This window comes from Sciurus vulgaris, assembly GCF_902686455.1.
Source record: "Sciurus vulgaris genome assembly, chromosome: 4".
Taxonomy (NCBI): domain Eukaryota; kingdom Metazoa; phylum Chordata; class Mammalia; order Rodentia; family Sciuridae; genus Sciurus; species Sciurus vulgaris.
The window spans coordinates 19,174,163-19,199,771 of record NC_136464.1 but is presented as its reverse complement, the minus strand read 5'-3'; the positions used below and the strand labels follow the sequence as shown (position 1 = coordinate 19,199,771).

General features: G+C 36.1%; 2 protein-coding genes across 16 annotated transcripts in view; one reads left to right on the top strand and one right to left on the bottom strand.

Annotated features, from left to right (window-relative positions):
• Positions 1-686: 686 nt before the first annotated feature.
• BBIP1 (BBSome interacting protein 1) lies at positions 687-16,460 on the bottom strand. Of its 5 annotated transcripts, none has more exons than XM_079137196.1 (4): positions 16,224-16,460; positions 15,226-15,315; positions 1,866-1,942; positions 687-1,212 (listed from the first exon to the last, which is right to left on the bottom strand). In XM_079137196.1, the coding sequence occupies exons 3-4, from the start codon at positions 1,909-1,911 to the stop codon at positions 1,052-1,054; spliced, it is 207 nt and encodes a 68-aa protein (XP_078993322.1). In that variant the 5' UTR covers positions 1,912-1,942; positions 15,226-15,315; positions 16,224-16,460; the 3' UTR covers positions 687-1,051. The 5 variants fall into 5 exon arrangements, with proteins under 5 accessions (XP_078993322.1, XP_078993323.1, XP_078993324.1 ...); XM_079137197.1 differs by lacking the exon at positions 16,224-16,460 and adding an exon at positions 15,628-15,834; XM_079137198.1 differs by lacking the exons at positions 15,226-15,315; positions 16,224-16,460 and adding exons at positions 5,978-6,107; positions 9,254-9,375.
• Positions 15,958-25,609, top strand: part of SHOC2 (SHOC2 leucine rich repeat scaffold protein) — an 89,530-nt gene continuing 79,878 nt past the window's right edge. For 6 of the 11 annotated variants that reach the window (XM_079137181.1, XM_079137183.1, XM_079137182.1 and 3 more), the window contains exon 1: positions 15,958-16,106. The gene's annotated coding sequence lies outside the window, so the exon portion shown is untranslated. The other 5 variants (XM_079137185.1, XM_079137184.1, XM_079137187.1 and 2 more) reach the window with 4 other exon arrangements.

The following is a 25,609-nucleotide window of genomic DNA, read 5'->3' as shown; positions in this document are numbered from 1 at the left end:
TCAAAAGTACAGTACTTTGAAGATTATAGTGGGAAAAAAATGCCTACACACTTTATTGATCTGATCTACAGCTCAATGAAATTTCATATATATATGCATGTGTACACATATATATATATGAAATATGCATGTGTATACATATATACACACATAACAAAGTGGTATGCATACACAAAATGCAATGACTGAAAGCTTTACATTTACCTAGTGTCTGAAAAATATACTAGCTGCCAATAAATAATAATTATCTAAAGAATGCGCACATTTCTAACTCTTACAAAGCCTGATTACTTAGCAAGACCTCAATGTCTACAATAATTTAAACTGCCTATCAACTGCAGCAAACCAATCAAGGATTTTAAAAAATAATAGTTTTAGATACAGCTTTTTACCTCATGTCTTTCAAGCCCATATTACTCAGGCTTATATAATTATAAGCAGTTTCAGGTTTTTAATTATGTTTGACACTTGGATGATAAAGATAGTCATGTAATTCCTTAGTCCTTAAAATTAGTATAATTAAAAGCCTAGCTGACTACAAAATAGGTGAAGAAACCAGTTTTGTTATGGTAGGATCATTACTGGTCAGGCCAAGATAGTATTAAACATGATACGGCACACAAAATTGGTTAAAATTTTTTTAAAACTAGGTAATGTATAAGCTCAAACACTTTGAGATTAGAAGGTATCTTCAAATTCAGGTATTTAATAAACATGTAAAGATCCTCTGTATATAAAAGTTAACAGTCACTCGTACCTGTAAATATAAACACAAGCAGTAGGGATGAAGAATTTGCAATTCTAAAAACATGAGTTAAAGAAAATTCTGTAAGATTTGATTCAAAGTTAAAACTGCTTCTGGTCAACACAAACCACTGTTTAAATTCACAAGTTTTACCAATCTTGGGGATTTTATTTTCATTTATATGAATATGAATGTTACCAGTTTTATTAAATATTACTTTCAATATACAGATGCAGACTATTTTCTAGTTATTAAGTGGTAGGTAGGTAGGGTAGGGTGTTCCCTATGTAAGTTCTCATCATTGGGTTATTTGCTGCTGTGTTCTTTTTCTGCCATTTCTTGTTGGTGAATTGTATCCTGTGCTGCTTGCTGCATTTTCTCCAATTTTTCCAGAGTCAGAGATTTTAAGGGTAAAAGTTTGGGTTTACACAGCACCATTGTGGTTACATCTTCCACAGACAACTGCCCTAAATTTAACAAGAAATAAGAATTAATTTGAGGAAGATAATCCAGTTGTTAGGTGGTTTGGATTTGGCAGCTAGAATGACGATCTCGTCAATGAAAAACCCTTGCTCTTAGACTGTGTTTTGCTTGTGACCAGAAATATCAGTCTATTCTTACAAGCAACATTCTTAATATTTGGGGCATGAAGAGGACACGTTTTGAACTTTGTATGCAAGGTTCTAAGTTACCATAAAACATAGCTTTTTGTGTCAGATGTTTAATTTGAAATACAGTTTGGGAGAATATATACACAATGCACAAAAATGAAAAGAATGGTATTAATTTAACTATTCAAAACACTGCATGTTTAACTTCACCCTTCAGCTTTTCTTACTAGTGCTTGATTTAGGCTTCTATTTCTCCACTTTCATACTTTATTTATGGTGAATTTCATTGTTATTACTTTCACTTAAAATTTCCTAAGAATCTGCTTCATTTTTTTTGTCCTTTTACTGGTAAAAGTGAATTCCTTTACAACCTACTCATGAAAAAAGTATATAGTAAGTGATATATAAAGAACACAATAGTTGCAGGTGTTAGATATTAACACTGCTATGTGACACTATCACTTTCTAGGTCTCTAATATTCTATGATCTAAGTAACTGATGCAGATACCTTGTTTTGGAAGAACTTCCCGGAACATTGACTTCACTTCTGCCATATCTGAATTGTTGGATACAGTAAGTTCTTTCCTTCAATGAGAAATCAATTACTAATATTAATAAAAAATACATTCCAGTATATTTCCTTAGACATTTCCATTGTAGTTTATGGAGTAAAAAAATCACAAATTCTATATAATGTGGACTTCACTATTCTTGCATAATTTTTCTATTTTCTATGGTTCTTTTCATTCAGACAAGGTTGAGATAGTTTATAAAAGCATCTAGATCGTGTCAGGTTTTAGTAACCAGTGGTGGTATTAAATTGGAAGCCTTAGTAGTTGAAATTTTCCCCTGGTAGGGAAACTTTGGTAGAGCTTTGTTTTTTTAAGATGAAGCTGATTAATAAATAGCTGAGGAAAAGGCATTTATATGCAACCATCTTGATTTAATGATAGCCTCTCCCTGACTGGAGACAGACATAAGAAAACATTACCAGTAATTGAAAAGTGGGTGAGTCAGGCAGGTGGGTAGGAAAAGAAGGAAGTGGTAGGCGAACATTTCCTAACATTCCCACTTTTCCCAGTAGTTAACAGCTAGTTTCTACTACTAATCCCTTTGCAAACAAAAAGCATCCTGAGGATGTTACTGCATATACACGTACAATCTTTTAAGCAAGCAACACAATAAATTTGGCTTCTGAATGGAAATGAGGTATGCATTCAGTTTAATATGGGCATACTACGTGCTCAAGTACCAACCTGAATATAGTTATGAATATCCAGTGTACATGCCAAGTGTGGCCAATGATATGCTTCAAATGTTACATCCTAGCTTTGTTCAAGGTGTTCTGCATGAAGTTGTAGAGTTCCCTTTCCAAACACAGATGCTCTTCCAGACAGTCCCACCCTTTTAGTGATATTTCACCATACTGATGCAATCTTACCATATATCTTTCACAACATCACCACTACAGGAGAAAGATTTATTATTTATAAAGTAGTGATGCTGGCTTGATGCCCATCTTTTCCACCCACTGTAAATTAATTATAATCAAGTGAACTGCTTCTGGTCTTTGTCATTCTCGCTCCACTACTTTGACATGCCTAATAAAAGCTTCCTACTCTCCATCCTCCAAGTTTCTTCCCCTCTCTTTTTCAATTTATTATTCTGGAATGTCTTAAGTTCCTGAGGAGTCTCTGTCGGCTTTTAGGAACTTGGTCACCAAACTTTATCCTATACTTCTCTTATCAGGGAGAGAAGGTGAAGTAGGAAATGGGCTTAGGCTGGAATAAAGCAACTTATCACTAAATGGAATGTGAGGTAAATATGCCATTTCCTTAGGATGTACAGCTTCTACCACATTAGTTTTCTTATTACTTGGGCCTTTTATTGATACCTAATGATCGCTACCTTTTTTTTTTTTTGTCCAGGTTAGGCTGAAGTTTGTTAATAACATTGCAGACTCCTGATCAGCTTTGAATTTAGCTATCAAAAACGACACCTACCTAGACTCTTCAGTAAAGACATCACAATGAAATAACAGGCCCTTATTTGGCACAAATCTGACATACTATACCACTAAAAAGGCTAGACATTGCAGATATTGATAAAGGTGAAGAAAATACATAGCAGCTAAATGTGTGTTTGTCACCAAAATACTAAAATACTTAAAATCTTAAAAATTGTTTTACGTAGTGAGAACTAAATCACTACCCTTTTTTTCTCTTAGTCTATGCCTCTTTCACATCCAAAATACGGTCTGAAGAAAAAACAATGAAACTTGGTGCTCTACCAAACCTCAGTTCTCAAGTTCGACTAAGCTGCCATTGTTAATGGAAAGGGTGTGGGCCAAAGGACTGGCAGGGAGTGGGTTGGGACTGGTCTGGGGAAGATCAGTGCTACCATCTGCCTAGGTGGTTTCTGCTAGGGATGATTCTTGTTCCTAGACCCCCTTAGGCACTGGCAGGAGAGAGGCAGGAAGGGAAGGGCTAAAATAAGCAAGGTGGTGGTAGGATGGCCAGCACTGGCTGGGTTATACTATTTTAATAATTAACTGTCCCGGGAGTCCAGGGTAGGAAGAAGTATTTCTTTCTCCCAGGTGCCCTTGCTCTTAGCCAAACATGGGTATTTTGTCTGGTATAATATGTCTGAAGCCTGTTCCTCAGAGTACTTTCTCAGGGATCACGTGAGATATGAATAAAACCAAGGACAGATAATCAAAGGAGAGACAACAGTGATAGCCAAAATTATGTGTATCATACAACTACATTGGTCATTCAATTCAGTAAATATGAATGCCTACCATGTGCAAGGCACATATTTTGTTAATCAGTGAACAAAACAAAAAAGCAAAAGCTTTTTTGGAGCTTACAGCCTGTAAGGAGTAAGGTAAGAGAAGCAACAGAATATATATGACTATAACTGCTATGGACAAACAAAATAAGGGGATTTAGAAATGGTGGGGGAGGTTATTTCAATAGGAAAATCAATTGTCTCATTAAGAAGGTGACCCTTAAGCAAAGACTGCTTTTGTGGGTATGAGTGCATGCATGTATTGTCTTAAAACTGCAAAAAGTCAAAAGTCTGACAGTATCCAGAGTCAGGGAAAGTATGGTGACGTGGGTACTTTGTAGTAATAACTTTTTTAGATGAATATTTTGAGTATCTATTGAAAGTAAACATACAAATTTTCCAACCCAAACTTTCTACTTCTAGTAATCAGCCCCAAAGAAACAAGTGTATAAAAATATTAAGCATGTTCATTAAAGCTTTACACTGAATAGCAAAATACTGAGCAACAGATGAACCTACATATTCACTAACAGGTCAAAGGTTAAACACATTATGTAATATCTGCAGAATGGAATACTATGCCAGAGTAAAAAGGCATCTTCTAAGGGAAAACATATTAGACTATAGAAGTAAAATTATTCTTACACTAATGGAACCCTAATTTTAATCCTCACAAAATAACGTGTCACTTCATCACCTTTTGAGGTTCCTGGTCTTGGAAAACACTGCTTCCTTTCCTCCCACATTTTGTCATTTCTCCCAGAGACAAGAGTTCTGATAGCCCATGCATTGCAAAATGTATGCAAACCTATCATAGCTAATTAAGCTGAATGTCTAAAACCTTCAGAACTTAAAACCAAATACTTATCACAAAATATTTTGCTGTTTTAGGAGAATTGGAAGACATATCTAGGAAGGATAACTACTTTAAAATCAATCATATACATCCAGACAGCTTAAAAATCTCTCAGGTGATTTAGTGATACCAAACTAAATTATGAATTTAAGACCAGTCTAGCTCAACTTTTGAGAGGATATACCAATAGTCCTTTTTTAAAAAATGTTTTTCTTTGTGGTACTGGAGATTGAACTCAGGGGCATTCTATCACTGAGCTACACCTATAGCCCTTTATTTTTGAGCCAGGGTCTTGCTAGTTGCCCACAATGGCCTTGAACTTGTAATCCTCCTGTGTCTTAGCCTCTGAGTTGCTGGGATTATAGGTATAGGCCACTGTGCCCAGCAATGGTCCTCAAATTTTCTACCTGTGTACTCCTAAAGAGATTTTGAAAAACGATATCATTTTACATAATTCTAAACTGACATAAAATTTTTATCATGAATTTAAATAATACAATTTTTAGCATATTTAAAAATAAACATTCATAATAGCTATCATTAATTAAAATGAAGCTTTTTTAAATCAAATTTTATCCTTTTTCTTCCTCTTTATTCATTTCAACTTTAGTGTAATATATTCATGCTTGATATTTTAATAATCATCCTTCTTTGTTGCAAAAAATGTTTATAAATTTAAAATAGAAACTGGCTCCTCATCTGTATTACTAGTTATAATGTTCACTTTAGTCTGTTTGGCTCCTAACAGATTTTTACCCCCTGAAACATTTCATCATAGTAAAATTTCTACACAAGAGTTAGAAAGAAGCCTTTCCTTGGTATCTTCTTTGATGATTGTGAAAGGGGAGATGAGAAATAAGATTAAACGTGGGTTTATCCACAGGCCCATTTTACCATGGAATTCAGTATCAGCAAAGACTAAACAAACATGGAAGTTTAGGATCTAGAAATTAATTACCTTTAACCTTGCTTACCTCCATTCCCCTCTTCGGACATGAAGGCTTTGTGAACCCTGGTATAAGTATTGCTCATCTGTACAATAAATCACCCCATGTTGTTGTTAATGAACTTTTCTGAGATTTCATAGTTTGTAAATTTGAGAGACTTGGGAAGGAAAAAAATTTTTAACAACAGGACTTTTCTAGAAATTATTATGATTAATCTCCAATTGGAGCACTGAATATCATTCTGTATCATTTCTAAAACTTATTTGATCCTGGAATCCTTTAAAAGTTTTTGTGGGACAAATATTCATTAGAACACACTTTCTAATGTCATTTCAATGTGGTATATGTCTGATAAGATGCAGCAGATTAAACAAATTTAAAGAAAATGCTAGTGTTCACAAATAACTAATTTTGAAATTAGTAAAGGCCACATTCCGAGTGTAATTTAAGATCAACTCAAGATGAGTTTAGACCACCTTGTACAAAACTTTCATTTAAAGGAATCATTTACACTTCTAAGGAGAAAATCTGTTTTGAATAGTTTTGGGAATTTGGCAAAAATGACAACTATTCTTGTCTCATATCACAAGGAATTTCTTAAGTGGGGATTTATGTGATTCGAGTGTAGTCTTTTGGGCCAAAATGTTAACTAATGCTTATTTGTGGACTTGATTTCCATTTTCTTACATTAACATCTCTTATTAATAAAAGGTCAAGAATAAAATTTAAGTATTCATATGATAAGATGTTTTATAGTGAAATTAAGCCCAGATCAGACTAAAGCATAATCTCTAGGTTTGAGAATCCTGGGGCTAGGGACAGAGGGAGAAGAAATAGACACAGCAACAGACATAATGCAATATAAGTTAATATAAGTTCTGTACTTAGAAGTCTTGGGAACAAATGTGTAAGGCGGAGATGAAGAGAGACAAATTTCAGGTGCAGGTAACAGACGATGCAAAGACACCAAGAGGAGCAACTCAGAGCTCAGGGTGTACTATGGGGGTGAAAGGGAGTGATGCTAAAAAGTTACTTTCAACCAGTCTGGAAAACCAATCATAACTGAATTGATTTTGAAGGCGAGCCACTGAAATAGATGAGAAAATAGATCCAAAAGTATTTAGGAGGACAATTAAAAGGTTCTTTAGTCTAGATGGAGGTGAAAAATGGATGTTTCAATCTCAGCAACTAACTGCCTTGTGAAATGAGGGTAGGGCAAGAGTTCAGTTTTGAATATAATGATGAAGATATGCTTGTGAGACTTAAGAAGAAATGTCCAACAGGCAAAGGGAAAATGAAGCAGAGTGATTTAAGCAGAAGGTATGATGGGGTGGTGGTAATACAGGTCAGCAGAAACAATGCTACACACAATAGATTCTCATTAGGTAACCATCTTCATAAAAACAAAAGTAGTAATATAATAGGACCTTTCAGACTATGAAGACAAAGGTTTATAATTTTGTTATGAAAAAGTTGGCTCTTAGGTCTTAGATTTGTATCTTGTGGACCTATAGGAAAGATGACCTCTAAATAGAATCTTTCATTAAGCTATTATGTGCACACCTATTACCTATATAGAAAGAACAATCTGTAGTTTGTTCAAGAAAGTACAGGTCTCTAAAGTCACAAATTGTTAAGTTTATGGAATAAAATTAATGCTGTACTTTGTATTCTATTTGGAATTGAACAGTGGACAGAAAAGACTGAAGTAATAAAGGATGCTGGTTAGTTGACAAGGGAATTATTCTTTCAGAGTAGAAAACTAGGAATTAGGATTATAAGTGTCTATCCAATTAGATTTTTCTCTCAGCAAACTGCCATTAAAGTACCTACTACAGCTGAATGAGGGAGACACAGTGAATAAGAACCAGATCCTCTCCTTGAGGAAGTTGGGGAAGGCAACTATATATGAACAAAATATGCTTTAATAAAAGCATGCCCATAATCCCAGCTATTCAGGAAGCTGAGAGAGACGGATTTTGAGTTCTAGACCAGTCTGGATAACATAGCAAGACCCCACTCAAAACTACCAAGCTAAAACAACAAACAATAACAAAATACTTGGCCCAGGTTAGGGGGACAATGAGTGGTCTCGGAAGAATTACTGTGACATTAGAGCTAGTATCAAAGAAGAATGAGAGTTCACTAGATAGAGAAGAGGATGTGTAACAAGGTGAGAGGGTATTCTAGGCAGTACTGTGGTAGGACTAAATGGAGGGCTTTAACACCAGCCTTTGAATTTGGACTTTATATTGTATAGATGGAAGAGTGCTAACTGGATTATTCTAAGTGGTCTGTGACATGATTCACTTTTGGAGACATATTCTAGACAAAATAAAGGAAAACCCACAAGAGGCAGTAGAGGCAAGATCTGTAAGGAAGCTGTACCTATTTAGATAAGATGATGAATTTATGAACTAAATCAATGATAATAGGCATTAAAAAGAGAAGATGTAAGAGATATTCAAAGGTCCAAGTTGAGCTTCAAATGTCCTCCATTTTGCCACCAACCACCGCCTTCTATCCCTTTTGAGTGATAAGGAAATGATCAAGGATAACTGAGATAAGCTAACATGATTAAGTGGACAGTGCAGTTATTAATTCAAGTTGGTAATATAGGGGAGAAGAAAGTTGGAAAGAAAGGATAAACACTGTGAATTAAGTTTTTAGACTCACTCAGTGTGGAAGTCCAAGTGGAAGGTAAAAAGGACTAAAGTTCAGAGTAAATGTCACAGGAGAACAAGCTATACTAGTAGACTTAATCACCCAAGAAGAATGTAGAAAGATGGTGGGAGGTGGGGTTAGTTGTAAAGAGAGACAAGAGTATAGTACAACAGTTGAGAAAAGGATCTAAAGTCAGGTGATTAGTTACTTAAATTACCTAATTTTATGTCAATGTTATCTGTAAAATAAAAGCTTATCATGGCATTAACTTGAGAAAGTTTGATGTACTGAAGATATAATTCATATAAAGTCATTGCATGAATCTGTGGCATTTGATGAGAGCTCAATGAATGCAAGTAATTCTTATTATATTTCTATCACTACAATGTTGTCATAAGATTAGAATTTCAGAAAATCATATCCATTAACATGTATTAGTTATGGAGGCTTATCACTAAAATCTTCAGGTAAGTAGGAGCACTTCAGAATTCTCTACCCATTCTCTCTGCAGGCACACTATCCTAAAATGTACTTTAAAGGACATTTCATCATAAATTATGACATTTAACAGATTAAGGCCTACGTTATCTTGTCCAATATCACGTAATTGGCAAGTGGAGAAAGAGTTTGAACTTTTACCTGGCTTACTCCAAAGTTTGGGTCCTTTTCAGTTCTTTCTATGTTGCATCTGAAGAATGATTTTGAGACCTCAAGACATTTAATGTGGAGACCCACCAAAGAAAACCAACATTTAAGAAGCTAGAAAGATAAGAGTAGATGATGAATAGAAGCCAATGATGTTTGAAGTAACCTATACTCTTCAGTATCTACTAGGATGGACAATTATAAAGCTATTAATGACCTTTACAAGGGAGGATAAAAATAAAATATATGTGTGTCAAATAGTAAATCTCAGGAATGAGGTAGATAAAAAAAATAAGTCCAGTATATTTTCTAAAGAACATTTGCTTTGGGAGTCTAACAATCAAATCAGTGTTAAGGTCTAACCAACATGTGGGTGTTCTTTTTGCCTCTTCTTAATTTGTCAATTTTGCATCCCACTTGTTATGTTTGATAACACCTGAAAGCAGTCTCTTAGGAGGAAAAATGTGCTTTTTGACTATGGATTTTGTTTATAGCAAATGTTAAGGACAGGATGTGGATCTGTTTTTAAAAGTGTTCCTCATAGGTCACACCAAGTTTCCCTAGTTCAATACTTGATTTTTATTAGAAGCCACAGAGAGTCACTTGGTGCATAAGTTTCTCCCTCCTTTATTTTTTTCTTTTTTGGTGGGGGGGTGCAGTGCTGGAGAGCAAACGCAGGACCTCATGCATGGTTAAGTGTTCTACCACTGAGTGATATCCTTATCCCCAAATATTACTTTTAAAAAAAACACACAATTGGAACTTTCAAATCTCAATTTTAATTATATTTCAATATGTAATACTTTAGATTACACTTTGTTTTCATCTAGCCATTTGGAACATGTAGGCTGTGGTCAATACAAGGGGCAGAGAGAGAAGGGGACAAGATTACTAAAATCCAAACTCCATTCCTGGTTAACTCAAAGTGCACATTTAAACAGAAACATCAAGACAAATATGTTGTGGATGGCAAAGACAAGTCTTGGTTTCTAAAAATGTTAAGGACAGGATGTGGATCTGTTTTTAAAAGTGTCCTCATAGGTCACACCAAGTTTCCCTAGTTCAATACTTGATTTTTATTAGAAGCCACAGAGAGTCACTTGGTGCATAATGGGTTATCATCCTTAATATGTGTCCATCACTCTAATCTGTTATTAGGTCTTCACTGTCACTCTTTTTTCCCTCCACTATTTTATCTAAACTCATTAGCTTATCTTAATTGTATACAAACCTATTTTTAAAGTCTGAGATGAAATGTGTGTATTCCAGGGTTCCAAGTGTTTAAAATAAGCTATGAGAGTAAAATCCAATGTATGACTTAAAGGCTTTCCACCAGAGTGTTTTCCCCCCATCAATCTATTTTACATTTATACTTTAAATGAGGTACAGGATTGTATCCCAGCCATACTGATAACTAGCTGTGTGACACTGAATACATTTTTTAACTAATCAGAGGCTTGGTTTCCTTATAAAAAACACTTTAATGCCTGTCCTGGGTAGTAAGGTTCAAGGAAAAAGTGGATATAAAAGTGCCTAGAAAAAAAGTATGACATTTACTGTTCCAGGTCTGATTTTCTTATTACTATAATAAAAAGTTCTAGATTATCATTACGGTACCTCAGACTCTAAAAATCTTAGAATCTTTATTAATGCTATGTTACCTATAAAAAAAAGCATGATCTATTTAAAGGTATTTTCCCCTTAAAATCTGTTTTATTTATTTAAATTTAAAGCAGCATGGGCTGCCAAACTGTGTCTTTAAATATTTTTGAAAATATGATAAAGCAAACCTATTTTATAATTCAATATTGAAAATATGTGAGATCTTTTAAGTGGGCAGCAAATAGTAAAAACATGAAGTTCTAATCAAGGGAATAGAAGTTTACTGTTCAATTCTTTGAATTTATATTGAATTTTTGATGGAGGCAAGTGATTTGTTGCTCATGAATTTGTTGACTCTGAAATATGAGGGAGAAAAAGAAAGATTCTCAAAAGCATTATGAGATTCTCAACCAGAGTAAAATCAAGTTTTCATGTAAGAAATTCAAAGGTCATAAGCTGGTGACCTGTGGTCCCATTCAGTTAAATGGCTTGCTGCATTGTTAGAGGTTTAAAAAGTATTTGAATCATATGCAGATTTCATATAAAATCCAAATTTTAGCTCTACTTGACAAATCTGGCAATACCAAGCTCACATTCCTGCACAGCAAGATCGTGCTAGGGCTGGAAAGTGATACCCCAGTTCAGTAAGTATATGCTCAGATTCTTAAGTCCTCACTACTGGTTTTTTGCTTTTTTTAATCTTACCTGCCTAGACATTAAAGGCACATGGCTTTGCTCTAGAGCCACTGCAATATATTATATGCCAAACTATCTAATTTTTTAACTAGTAGGCACTGATTATCTGGTTTTTTTTTTTTTTTTTTAGATGGGGGGGTCCTGGCTATGGTTGCTCAGACTGATACTCAACTCCTGGTTTCATGCAAACCTCCTAGCTTAGCCTTCCAAGTAGCTGGGATTATAGGCTTAAACCACTGTGCCCGGTCTAGTGGGCACTGAGAAACCAGGAGGCACCAAGAGCAATACTATTCATATAAAGCACATTAATGGAATTTTTCCCTTGTGAATATTTATTGTTAGCTCCTTTAAAGTAAATTCAATCTGCTTAGTGCAGGTTGTGAGTGGGCACAGCAGGAATGGTAGGAATAATAACAGCAAAAAACTTTTGTCTTATTCAAAACTTGAGGTTGACTGATGAATGAATTTGCAAGAGCATAGTATGTTTTTAAATATAAACTGAAAAAAAAAAAAAAAGGTAAAAGGGGGAGTCCTGTGTTTTTCAGCAAACACAAAGTAGTAACACTCAAGCAATTGCCCACATGCTAGCAGAGTGCTTAATATGGATTGATAATGTTCATCTGGAGATGCCAAGTAACATCATATATCATATACTTGGAGTCTATAGTATTTTATTTTTCTCTGCTATTTGGCATCTGCTGGTAGAAAATGTTGTAACATGCTTAATTTGGTTAATTAATTCAGACTCATGTGAATAAAATGTGTGGTGTCTAGTGTCTGAAATGTGTCTAGGCCTCAGAATGAGAACTGTTTTGGGTGAATTTGGATGATGCTATTGGCTCTGGTATACTCCAGTAGTAGTTAATACTATAAAGTTAGTAAAAAATGACATATCCTACTTAATACAAAATGCTGCCTTCTAATCACCTCTCCTACTTCAAAATTTAGCACTAGACAGAGGTCTTAAAACTGCTATCTTTAGAAAAAGTATTTGCTTAGGACTTGAGATAGCTATTTCAATTGTATGCAAGCAAAGAATTGCTTGATATTCTACACATTGTTTCTCAAAGTCTGCTTCTCAAATCATCTGCATCAAAATCCCTTGGACTATTAATAAAAATATAGATTTTTCTCAAGTCTTCCAGAAATCAGAATTACTGAATCAGAATCTTTGATTTTAATTAAGTTCCTCACTAAACTTGGAGAACTATTTTGGATTTATTCATTTGCTCAGAAAATAGTTAATGCCTACTCTGTGCCCAAATTGGACTGCTTTAGAAATTACTAATAACCACCATACTCTGACCACATCTCATGTGCTATAAACCAACTAAAGCACTTTACATATATTTGAATTAACTCTGTTCAAAAATATATGAGGTTTTAAGGTTCTATTTCATAGATAAAAAAGAAAATGAGTTAATTGTCCAGGGTCATCCAGCCAGTGAATATAATCCTGCTCCTGAAACCCAGGTCTGCTTCTAAATTGTCTATATAGTCTTAATTAGTATATTATTTTGCCTTTCTTGAATTCAGAGTCAGCTAAAATTTTATCAGATAGCTGGGCATGATGGCATGTACCTATAAGCCCTGCTACTTGGGAAGCTGAGGTAGAAGGACTGCTTTAGCCCTGGAGTTTAAGACCAGTCAAGGCAAAAGAATGAGCACTGTCTCACAAAAAAAAAAAAAAAAAAAAAAAATTTTTTTCATAGTCCCACATGAACAAATTTCCTCCTACCCAAGGAAAGCAACTGATCAAGTGATTATTTAAATTTCAATATGATGGCTGAAAACATTCTATGTTAATCTAAGAGATTTTGCACTCCCAGACCATTTTCTTGTGCTTTAGTGAATTTTCTTCCTTTCACTTTTTTTTTTCCATGATGAAATACAAGTCTGGGGTAGGAGGAATACAGAAGCCTGACAGACATGGAAGTCTCTTTATGATTATGAAGTAAATTCCACTAACAACTCACTCTTCGTTGGGCAGAATGTTCCTAATGAATTAAGTGCTAAGTATAATCTTGATGTTGCAATTTTTAATAGACTCTGCTTAATGGTACCAAAAGTTATCACAAAAGCACCAGGACCAATTAAAACTTGCAAGAGAATTTCAGGAAGAAAAATAATATTGCTTAAATTGGATTGCAGCCAGATGGGCAACAGTTAACTTGGTATCTGCATTGATAGCATCAAGGTTCATCTGTATTTAAATTGCAGGGCCCACACATCTTTCAACAGCAGTCTGCAGGGGGGAGTTGAAGCTCATGAAACTATGCTGACATCAGTATACTTTGCTGCAGATTACAATGCATCAGCCCCAAGTATAGGCAAAGTAGCAGCAACACTTTTACTCAATGTAGGTAGTCTACCTGGCCAGCTGAAAACACTAACAAACTCATATACAGGAGGATTAAATGCCAAACTCTTTATGTCCAAGTAGGATGGATTTAACTAGAAGCCCATGACAATGGCATATGTAGTTACATCTAAGAAGGTTTAATCATGTTTGGAAAAATATGAATACTGTCAGGTGTTCCTGCAAAAAATGTTAATTTAGGGCTCTTTCTAGGTTAATTTCCAGTTAACAATATATAATTTAAAAAGGGACCTCTCTTTTAAAAAAAAATACTTGGGCTCAAACACTTCAAAATACTATTGTCAGGGAGGAGAAGCACGGGGATCAGTTCTAAATTAAGTCTAAAGAGTGACAAAACCAAATATAATGCACAAATTTTGACTGGATTCCAATTTTGCGACACAGGAGATGGGGAGAAGGTACAAAAGATAACAGAAGATACTCCATCAATTGGGGAAATTTGCACATAGATTAAATTTTAAATATTACACAATTATAAGAGCTGTAAGAATGATATTGTACTTTGCAAGGTAACTACTTCAAAAATCTTAGGAAATTCATGTTGGAAATCTTAGGGGTGTCTACCTAACAGGAAGTGTCTGCAACCTAGTTCCAAACAGTTCAGTGAAAATAAAATAGTATGTGGGTTGAAATCAGTATGTCAAAATATTAATTATTGGATATAAGTGAAGGGTATATGAATGTTTATTATACATTCTTTTAATTTTTAAATGTATGAATGTTTTCATGGTAAAACACTTGGGGAAAAGTCATGCTGGTAATACTTCAAAGGGGAAATCTAAGAGTAAGTTAAGTGGCAGGGACTATGCTGAATTTATAATAGATTGAAAAACCATAAAACTTGGTCAGTAGTGTCTTGGGCATTCTGAAGACACCCAATATATCCATTCATTCTCTAAGTATTTATCAAAATAATATAATACGCAGGGCAAAATAGGCAGATGAATCTGACAAAACCATTCTATTTAGGCAAAACATGGTAGTGAAGCTAAAAACATAAGGAGCTGATACATGAAAACAGTGATTGTCATAAAAGATGTATAAAAAGTGCTAGATAAGCTCAGAGTAAATTACTTCCTGTTGGGAAGAATCTGGAAACACCTAAGGATAACAAAATCATGGATACTCAATCACAAAAGGTTATTGGTAAAACGATTAACCTCAGAAGAAACACGACTACTTCATTTTGGCTGAAGCATGAGTACTAACTAAGGAGAGAGAAATTAGGTAAAGAGAGCAGATTTACACTAGTTGTCGACTAGCTAGGTAAAATCAATTTCCAATTTACCTGAGAGTTCTGGTCGTTTTCTTGCTGTTTTAGCATTCGATCTGGTAATATCAAGATGTCAGAGTTCTTGACTGAAGCCTACGGAAGGAACTACATGATATAATGTCATAATCTTGTAAAAAGCCTTGTAAAAGTCATAGGATAATTTTACGAATGTTCACAAGCATTAAGTTGCTTAACATAAGTCACAGGATTAGGGCAGTGTATCCCTATCCAGAACTTCAAGAAAGAAGAGACAAGAAAAAGAAAAATTAGAAGGGGACAAGGGGCGAGGAAATAATACTTGGAAGTCTTGCCGCGGTGTTGGGGAAATCATTTTTTTAACAGCTGGGAGTGGAAAATGACTTCCTCTAGTTCCCGAATTCTCCATTCTCCAAAGACGAGGGAATGGGAGTACCATACATAATAGAAACAGGCGGAGCGGTCAGAAGTTCCGATTTGCTCCGGACGTCCCCAGGACCCGGCTCCCGGGTACCGTACGCGGTCTAACCCGGTTAGGGCCCTCGGGGCCCGGGCGACTCCAGCTAGGATAGGGCGATCAGTCCAGCGGCCTTGCCCAAATGGGAGCCTCGCAGGGGCGGAGGGAGGGCGGGCCGCCGCCGGGCCAGCCGGAAAGAAAACCTTCTTCCAGCGGAAGTGGCTCCGACACTCGCTTACCTTCTCAGTGTTCCAATCTCCCAGGGACCGTCCGACCCCAGCCATCCCCGTGGGTAGGGCCCGGGGACACCTCACCTTGCAACTCCAGCCGAGAATAGGCACTCCTGGGGGCGTGGGCGGCGGAGACTATTCCCATCCCTCTGCCATGACCCTATTGGGAAGTGCTAAATGCAACTTCCGGGCAAAAGAGGGACTTTTGGAGCCCTAAACTGTTGTCCACCTAGGTAAGTGACCGGACGTCTCAACAAAATAGGGGCAAGGAAACTAAACGTGATCTTGATTATGAATTTACTTGTCTAACACTGTCTGGTCACCTAGGGTCCCCCTTTGGGCCTACTTACAGATGCATCCCTTCCCAGATAGTTCAGCTGTTGCCGGGAGTAACGGTGAGATCAGGCGAAGGAAAAATCTACGTCATGTTGGAGACCGGAAGCCAGGAAACTCCTGCTGCCATTGTCAATTATGGCTGCCTTAGCTTCAACAGTGACTTCCGGCTAGGAGTTGTCTCTCTACCCTGCCGGAGGCTTACTCAGTGGCCCGACTAGCCAGCGGCGCCCAGTGGGCGGGAGACGGCGTATAGCTGCGGAGGAAAGGAAAAGGGCGGAGAGAGGGAACCTGGCGCTAGTGCCTCATTCTGATTGGGCAGCCTCACTGGCCCTGGCTCCGCCTATTTTTCTTCCCTAGCGAGTGATGGGCCTGCGCCGGAGGGGTGGGGCGGGGCGGATGGAGCGAGAGTGTGTGGAGGGGCGGGGAGAGTGGGGGAGGGGCAGGCGGGGGGCGGCGGTTGGGCAGCGTCGCTCCTAAAGAGGAGGAGGAGGAGGAGGGAGGAAGGAGGCAAGCGAGGAGGATGGCGGAGTCCGGGCTCCTGACGGTAACCCGGGGCCGACGAGGCGGAGGGTGTCTGTTGGTCGGTTCTTCCTGCCTGCCTTCCTGTCCGTCGGGCGGTCGGGCTGGCTGTCGGTAGGGGTAGCCCCGCGCGCCCTGACAGGCGCGAGCCGGCGCGGCCGGGGCGAGGCCCGAGGGGACCGGGCCCTGGGAGGCGCCGCCGCCGCCGCCTTCCTGGATGCTGTCGCCAGGAGTGTTGGGCCCTCGCAGCCAGTTCGCGTTCAGAGCCGGCAGACGGGGGCCGAGGGCAAGCCGGCCGGCTCTGACAATGCCCGGGCCCGGCCTGCGGCGAATAAGCGGCCGGGACAACGCCAGGGCCGGGGCGAGCCGGCGCTAGGGCGCGGGCCGGGGGCGCCCGGCGGACCGTCCTGCCCCGCTGCGCCCCCCGGGCCACAGGGCCGGGCTGAGGACGTCTGGGTCCTGTAAACGGTTGGCTGGGGCCTGGGCGTAGCGGTGGGAGCACGGGGTGGGGTCTCCCCCGCCCCCAAGCCTGAGGCGCTCCCGCGGTCTTCTCTCTGGAAGACCCTTCGGCGAAGAGTGGCGAATAGGTTTTGGGTGTGTTGCCAGGTGAAGCGAGTGGTAGCCTCCCAGACCGCCTTGTTAAACGCGCCTGGCGGTCTCTGGGTGATAGGTGGGGAGAGGAAAAGTAGTTAACTCTCCGGCCCCAGCCGCCGCCCCCGTTCCGCGGCCACCGCCTCGGGCTGCGGGGCAAAGTGGTTTTTCCCTTAGCCCCTCCGTATCCATTGTTTTGTACCAGCCCCTCCCCCATGCCTAGGTAGAAGAATAATGACTCCAAAGCTTTAATTTGACTTCTTTATCAGCAGACGGTTTTGTTAATTGTGTAAGTATGGATTTACAAACAGGTGGAATGAATCGGGAGTTGGAAAGATGATGCTTTGTGTTTTTAGTTCAGCTCTTACAGTTGACTTGCTTTTCTCGACTGTTAGTTTGTATCATCATGGGGGTGTTGTGAATAAAAGAGGAAGCACTGTTTTGCAACCTAACTACCTACCCCCCAAAAATATTTTCGAAGTCTCTGGGGATGCCGAGACCAAATTGGGTTGCAGATGTGGACTATTGTCTCCAGCATAACTATCGAGTCTGTGAGTTTACACCTGTATAATCTTGAACTCTTCATAGATGTCAGGCAGTCTCACATCTACTCTGAGGGATTACTGTATCCAAAGAGACTTTTTTTCAGAATCCTAGCATATACTTGTGTAACCAAGTGGTTTTTTTTTTTGTTTGTTTTGTTTTGTTTTTTTTGGCCTAAGTCATCAACACTGAAAAATAGTTTTCATTCTTAAAGGCCTCAGTTTATTAGGGTACTAATCTCCCTCCACCTTTACCTCTCCATGTAGTGCACTTACGTTTGTTACTATGTATTTGAAGAGACTTAACTATTCACAATTTGTAACATTCAGTAAGTTTATACTTATAATTTGAATTTTTTTCCAAATGTTGATTTTTTTTTTCCCCCCACATGTGACAATGATAGTTTTTAGGAATAAGATACATAAATGACTTCTCCACGTTTGGAACTTAGATTGAATATGGAAAGACCTTTTATACTTATTTGGATTTCAGTTTATTCATAATTATGATTATACACTTACAATAGACTACAGACAAAAATAAAGGTTTGTAACTTTCAAATGGCTTAAATGTAACATAAGACAAACATAAAAATATTTCTTAATCTGTTTCATGTTTAAAATGTGTTTTAAAAGACATATTAATAGTTCAGATTATTTCTTAGGTTTTTAATTACCAATACTTCCAAAGATGGCATCTGAATAGTTATTGTTATATTTTTTGCCTTAGTTTACCTATATGGATTGTGGGGGAAGGGTGAATACAACTGGAATGCTTTGTTCAACAGGTGGTTAAATTTTGGTCATGATTGTTTAATATGCTAGATTAGCATTATTTAATGTTTCTGGAAGTCTTGTGTTCATTAAGCAGATTGAATGTAGAACTTTTTTTAAAAAATGAGAGAAATATAAACCCTATTGTGTTTCTGACAAAAACATAATGCTGTATATATGTAGATACCAAGATGCATTTTTTTTGGAGGGTGAATATTAAATGAAATTCAGTTTATTATAATAATAATGTGCCCTTGTGGGGAAAAAAAGCATAAATTTTTTTCCCCATCCCACGGTGCTGGGGATTCAAACGCCCGTCCTTCCTCATGTTAGGCAAGCACCCTTTGAGATGGGCTATAACGTCAGCACAAAATCTTTGTTTATAACAAGACAAAACCCAAGACAATGTAAAAGCAACTAATCGAACAAAAGTTAACTGACAAAACTTCAGTGAGTTCTGAGGTTTATGGTTTGGATTTGGTGCAAGAATTCTGGAATTTCTTTATAAAATATCAAGTAAGAGGAAAATTAGATATAAAACAATACCTTGACAATTCCTGATAAGACTGGAGGAAATTGGTAAATATTTTGTTGTAGATGAATTAGATATTGGCTATAATTTAGCAGTAGAGTGATACATTAAGTACTTTTATGTGACACTGGAAAAATGAGTCCAGAAAAATATTAGGTTGGTAGACATTGTTTATTGTTAGACTTAACTATATTTCATGCATTATATATTATGCATCAAACTTAGTTTAAGGCTGATAGACTAAGGACACTGTCTGCTGTCCTGGTATCCCCTATTTTGACTGCTTAGTCTTGTCTTCTGGATTGTTTCGTTTACACGTTACACTGTATCAAAGTTGTGCCCTGTGGATCTTTTTTCCCTATTAATATAATAGTTAAATTTTTGTATTTTCCTACTTCCCTGTCTAAACTTGACTTTTAAAATCTGAAAAGTTTCTAGGTTGCAGTTGACCTGTGATATGCTTGAACTTGGTGTATTATGGAATGTGAATGTGCTTGCTAATCAGTACAGGTTGAAGGGAAATGCATATATCTGAAAAACTTATATTCTAAAATATATAATTGCATTATTTTAAAGTAAAATGGTGTTCGAATATTTTCTCCTAATTCCCAACTTTTTAGCACAGCGTCTTTAACTCAACAAAGTTCAAGCACATAAAAAGAATGAGTCTATAAACTTTTGAGATGTTGATAACATATGTACTTCTTGAGAAAGTATACTGTTCCCATTATCAAGATTTAAAAGAAAACTAATTAGATTTCACACTTTTCTCATTCCAACTTCTCTGAAGATCATAACCGATTGCAAAAAGCAGTACATTCTATAAAAGGTAAGAATTGTTTTATAAGAAAGAATGAATATACTGCTTTAGCTAAAACATTACAGGAGATCTTAAAAGAGAGGGAGTAATTTGTCCATATGTGAAATGAATCTGAAAGACTTTTATGAATTATTTTGGCAGTCTTTCTGCTCTCCATTACTAGGTAGAAGTCCTGTGATTTTAATTAAGCAATTTCACAGCTGATAGAGATAAATTCTTTTTTCTGATGTCTTGGAGGTAACATGAAAATAGCTTGTTCTGACAAATGATTTCTAAATTTCTAGAACTTGGAGATAATTGCAGCAGTTAGATTTGGACTTTCTTAGTTTTCAGTTTTGTGCTATACAGCACTTCTTCGTGCTTCCAAGACTTCCTTCATCTTACATTTAGTCTTTAACTTTTCAATTCTATTCCATATAAATTTTTAAAAATACTGTTTCATATTCACTCATGTCATACAACTTTCACTGAATGCCATGTGTGTCTCACCCTTTGAAGATGCAGAGATAAATGTATCATGTTTCCTGCTTTTCATTAAGTTCAGAGTTTGTTGCATGAACTGGGCAAGTCAGTAGTTATTTGTAAAGTGTGCAAGTGCTTTAACAGTGTATATTGGCAAACTGAGATGTGTTAAGATTCAGACTGCATGTATAACTGACAGTGCTTACTGGAGGATAAACCCTGAACTAACTTGTGAGAATATATATGATAGGTGAAGGGCAGAAAGATGTTAAGGTCCATTTGGAAAATTGCAGAGGAATAAATGTTTGGAATATTTTAGAACCTGCAGTAGACTTTCATTGAAGGCTGATATTTTTAACAGTTATTTCTTGTCTTTCTAATTTAATTTGGACCTTGAACTGTAGACCTATATTACTATTGAGGGGCTATTTAAAATTATTTAAGTCTTTGACCTAAGTGAATATTTCATCAGTATTTTAGTTAAATACAAAGAGAACATATGAACATAACTATTCCGAGGCTTAGAACTTGGGTAATGATGTTTCAGAATCATAATGAAATAATACTTTCTTTTGAAAAATGCAACATGTTAAGAATGATATTATGAACTTCCTTAGATCTTGTACGTTTTTATTATGGAAATATTTTAAAAATATTCTGAGTACATTAAATTTCTTTTTTATACTTGATGATGCCACTTATTCTTTAGTTAAATCCTACTATATGATCAGCAATTATATCCTGGTAGAAGGCTTTGTATATTCTTTGAAATAGAGGATGGAGTAATCATTCCCACAGTGTGATTTAATATTTCTTCAAGGGCATGGTGAGGCAGATGTCCCAGAATCTTTGTCCTCTTCCCCTTGCCAGATTCCTATAGTTTTCCATTTTAAAACATTCTCTCATACTGCCTTTTAAATTTTAATCCTCCTGATTATTTTTGTTATAGAAATTTGAGAATTAATTTTTTTCCACACCTTAGTATTTATCCAAATACTTCATTTATCTCAAGGTTATTAGGAAACTAAAGGTTCTGCTTGGATATTGCCCCATGTACCCTTTCCAGGCCAAACTTGAAACACTCTTCAGGCTTCAGTTCTGAATCACATCATTAGGGAGACCTTTAATCCCTAGTTAGTTCTCTGTGGTGTGTGGGGTGTTTTTGTTATTTGTGGTGGTTTTTTTGTTGTTGTTGTTGTTTGTTTGTTTTGTTGGTACTAGGGACTAGTGGCACTACTACTCAGCTACCTCTTTATGCCTTTATTTTTATTTTTTGTAATTTATTTTGAAACAGGGTCTTGCTAAGTTGCTAAGGCTATCCTTGAACTTTTGATCCTCCAGCCTCCTGAGTTTTTGAGATTATAGACTATCACCAGATGAAAGGTTCTCCTCTTTTAGAGTCACATAGCACCTTTCTTTTATAACACTGAGCATTTTTGTCATGATGTGTTTAATGTTTGTCTGTTTTGCTAAACTGTAAGCTTCCTGTTGAGCATTGAGTATGCCTTCTTAAAAATTCTTTCTCTAGTATACAGTATTTAGACCTTATAGGCTCCTAATAGAAAATAGTTTTAAATTAATAGTCTAGAGCACCAAACTCAACATGCCAGTAAAAAGTCCAAAGATACCATCCTGTTTCTTGGACTTAAACATACATTTCCTGCACTTAGAGCCCCCCAGGCCTTAATTCTGCCTTTTTATTTTTAACTCGATGTATAATTTTTTAAGTTTGGTAAACAAATGTTAAAAGGACTGGAATTACTCTGGGAGGCCATAGAGAGTTGAAACTAAGAGCAAAGGCAAATTTAAAAAGCAGTTGCAAGACATTTTTTTTAAGGAATAGTTTACATCAATTTGATGTTGTGATAAACAGAATATTTCAAGACATCATTTATGTTATACATAGATTAATACAGTGATGATGATGAGTAGGATCGTGAAGAACAGGTTAATTGATATATTTGTTAAGATGACAAAAGACAAGTATTTCTGAAAGATTTCTATCCCAAATGATGCAATTTGAAACTTTTTTTTTTTTTTTGGTATTGATATTAGATCTTGCACGTGTTATCCAGGTGTAATGCCACTAAGCCACATCTTCAGACTTTTTAAATTTTATTTTGAGGCAGGGTCTTGCTAATTTGTCTCAAAGTTGGGATCCTCCTACCTCAGCCTCTCTAGTAGCTGGGATTACAGGCATGTATCTCTTCACCAGCTAAACACTTTTAATGTCTTAAAAGCTTTTTTATTTTTAAATTGGAAACATTTACTTAATGAGGTAAAACAGGCATCAGTATTTATTGAACAAAATTGAAACAATTATCTGAAGAAACTAAATCGGTACAGTTTAATATTACTATCTTACAATTTGTAGAGGTAATAGTTTTACGCTTATTCATGTGTTTGTTTACTTAGCTATGAAACATGTAAAATTGAGTCACTGAATGTGTTTGTCAGTGTTGTATGAAAACCTGTTACAATGATATGGCAAAATGGTGTTGCTGCAGCTTTTGTTACAGAAAGTGAGCTTTATTCTATTGGCATTTCCTGGTCACCAAGGCTGAGAAAATTCGGTTACAGTTTATAACTACTTATTTGTTAGAATTATGTGGTGTCTGGGAAATAACCTGAAGTATATTGTTTAATTCAGCTTTGGTTTATATGTATGTGGGATATAGAATTCAAAATTTACATTGCATTTCAAATACATTGCATTTTATCTTAATATTGTGCTCTCCTGAATTCTGTAACTATCTAAGGATAGGTAGAAAAACTAGTTATTTTGTTGCTGAAACAAATATTGGTTTATTTACCATGTGTTAATTATAGTTTGAAATTCATAGAAATGAGATGCTTATATACTAGGCAGTTTAAAATAAGGTTTTATGATTTAATCTTGAAGACATTTATTTCTGTACATTGGACGTAGCGATTTGAAATTCTTAATACTAGAAATATGGCCTCGTTTCAGAACACCCACTAAGCAACTGTGGGAATTCAGCATACTAAATGGCTGGTAGTGCTGCAGTATTTTTAAAAATTTCCCCACCTACTGTTACATAATAGCTTATAGTAATATATACAGAACATGAGTATTTGTGTCAAGAACAAAATGTATTGAAGCCCAAGGAAATGTGAAACATTGTCAGGTCTTGTGGTGGGCACTAAGGACCTAAAGATGATTAGATATAAAATGCTGGTCAGTGAATGGTTGACCATAAGTCAGGTGGCATTTGTTGTTAGGTTGCATGTGAGGCATGAAAAGAATTGTTTTGGGGCTTAGAATAATTACTTTTTTAAAAAATGGAGTCACTATTTTGAAAACACAACTTGAAAAATTTTCGCTAAAAAATTTTGATAATTCTATTTCAAACAATTCCATATTTGTGTACAATATTTAAAAAATATTTTAAATATTTTTAAAGAGAAAATTTAGGAGAAAAATTCTATTTACATATTTCTCCAGGGTATTGTGCAAACCAGACATTGCAGTATTATAGTCTATGAGAACTAGATGCTGAAATTGTTTAGAAACTATTAGAAACAAAATCCACTTATTTTTGTTGTTGTTCAGGAAAATATGGTTGTAAGGGATTTGATTAAAACATACTTTTACCAAAGCTTGTTAATTTTAAAAGGGATGGAGTTTAGTCTGCACTAACTGCATAGAAATGGATATTAAATGTTTTAGTTGAAAGGTTTTTGTGATATAGAAATTTTGCTTTAAAAGTCAGCTGTAAAATTCTTCTAGAGTTAGCTCTGTGAATAATTCTTTAGTGTCTATCTGCATACAAAATTATGAAATACTTGGATGGCCTTTTCTCAACTGAACCTTAATTATGCTTAACATTTTCTTATATGTATGGTAATTAAAACATATTTTATTACAATAATCAATACAAAAATGGAAGATAGTGAATATTTTTGTTTTATCAAAGGAAGTTGAAATTGTTTAATTGAAGTTTTCCTGTATTTTACTATATTCAATTTCTTTGAAAATTGATAATCCATAAATTTTAGTCATGTGATAAAAATTTAAAATTGCTAATTAGCACATCTTTTTCCTGACTGTAACCATTATCCAGTTTGTGTAACTAGCTGTGCAGATTGATGATATGTGAATTGCTTCCAAGAGTAACTAAAAATCTAATGTTAAATAATGTTACAGAAACAGAAGGAAAATATCTGGTATGAGTTAAATAATGTATCGCTTGCTCCTGGCAAATTAAAATGATTTTCATATTTATGGTATGGAATTTTTTATATCAAAGCTTCTATGTGAGAATTATATTTTGGAATTTGTCATAGTATGTTTGGACTGCTATAACAAAATACCACGGATGGGTGGCTTAAACAAAAAGTACATTTCTCAAAATTCTAAAGGGAGAAAGTCCAGGATCAAAGTGTCAGCCAGTTCCCTTTCTGGTAAGGGCTCTCTTGCAGAATGGCTGGCTATCTTCCTATTGTATCCTTACTTGGCAGAAAAACCTCTCTGTTTTCTTATAAGGGCACTAATCCCATGAAGACCACACCTTCATCACTTCTTCTTAAAGGCCCTATTTCAAATAACATTGTGTTAAGTTCAATATAAGCCATAACAGGGAATTTAGTCCATAGCAACATTATGTCTAGAAGATAGTAGATAGTGCATAGCAGTTGGGAATTGTAGTATTGTATTTATTGTGTTAAATTATAAAAATGTCTGCTGCCTTTCAATATATAGAGTAGCTTCTGATGGTTGAAATTTCTTGTTAACTCTTTAAGTTGAACATGCTGTCTAATATTTCTTTGATCTTATGAGGAATAATTTTGCTTTGGAGTGCTTAAACATAATACTGAAATGTTATAATTTTAAAACTCAAAATACATTGTTATTTTAAAACTAAACTGTCAAGATAGTAGATAATCAGTAAGCATAGAAGTCTTCATTCAAAGACTTTTGATAGTTTATATAGAGAATATAATGGAAAAAATTATATAATCAGACCTAGTAATATGTGAAAAATGAAGCATTACTTGTAATTGACTTGTTTGTAGTTTAAAAGTACTAAAAATCATTTTTGGGCTTGGGATATAACTCAGTTGGTAGAGTGCTTGCCCGTCAAGCACAAGATCCTGGGTTCAATCTCCAGCCCCGCAAAAAGAGAAAAAAATCATTTT

What these genes read in the sequence shown, in the direction of transcription:
- BBIP1 (XM_079137196.1), bottom strand. Translation starts at nt 1,911, where the DNA reads ATGGCAGAAGTGAAGTCAATGTTCCGGGAAGTTCTTCCAAAACAAG. An exon ending in GGAAGTTCTTCCAAAACAAG is followed by an intron (nt 1,213 to 1,865) that starts GTATCTGCATCA and finishes TGTTAAATTTAG; the next exon opens with GGCAGTTGTCTGTGGAAGAT.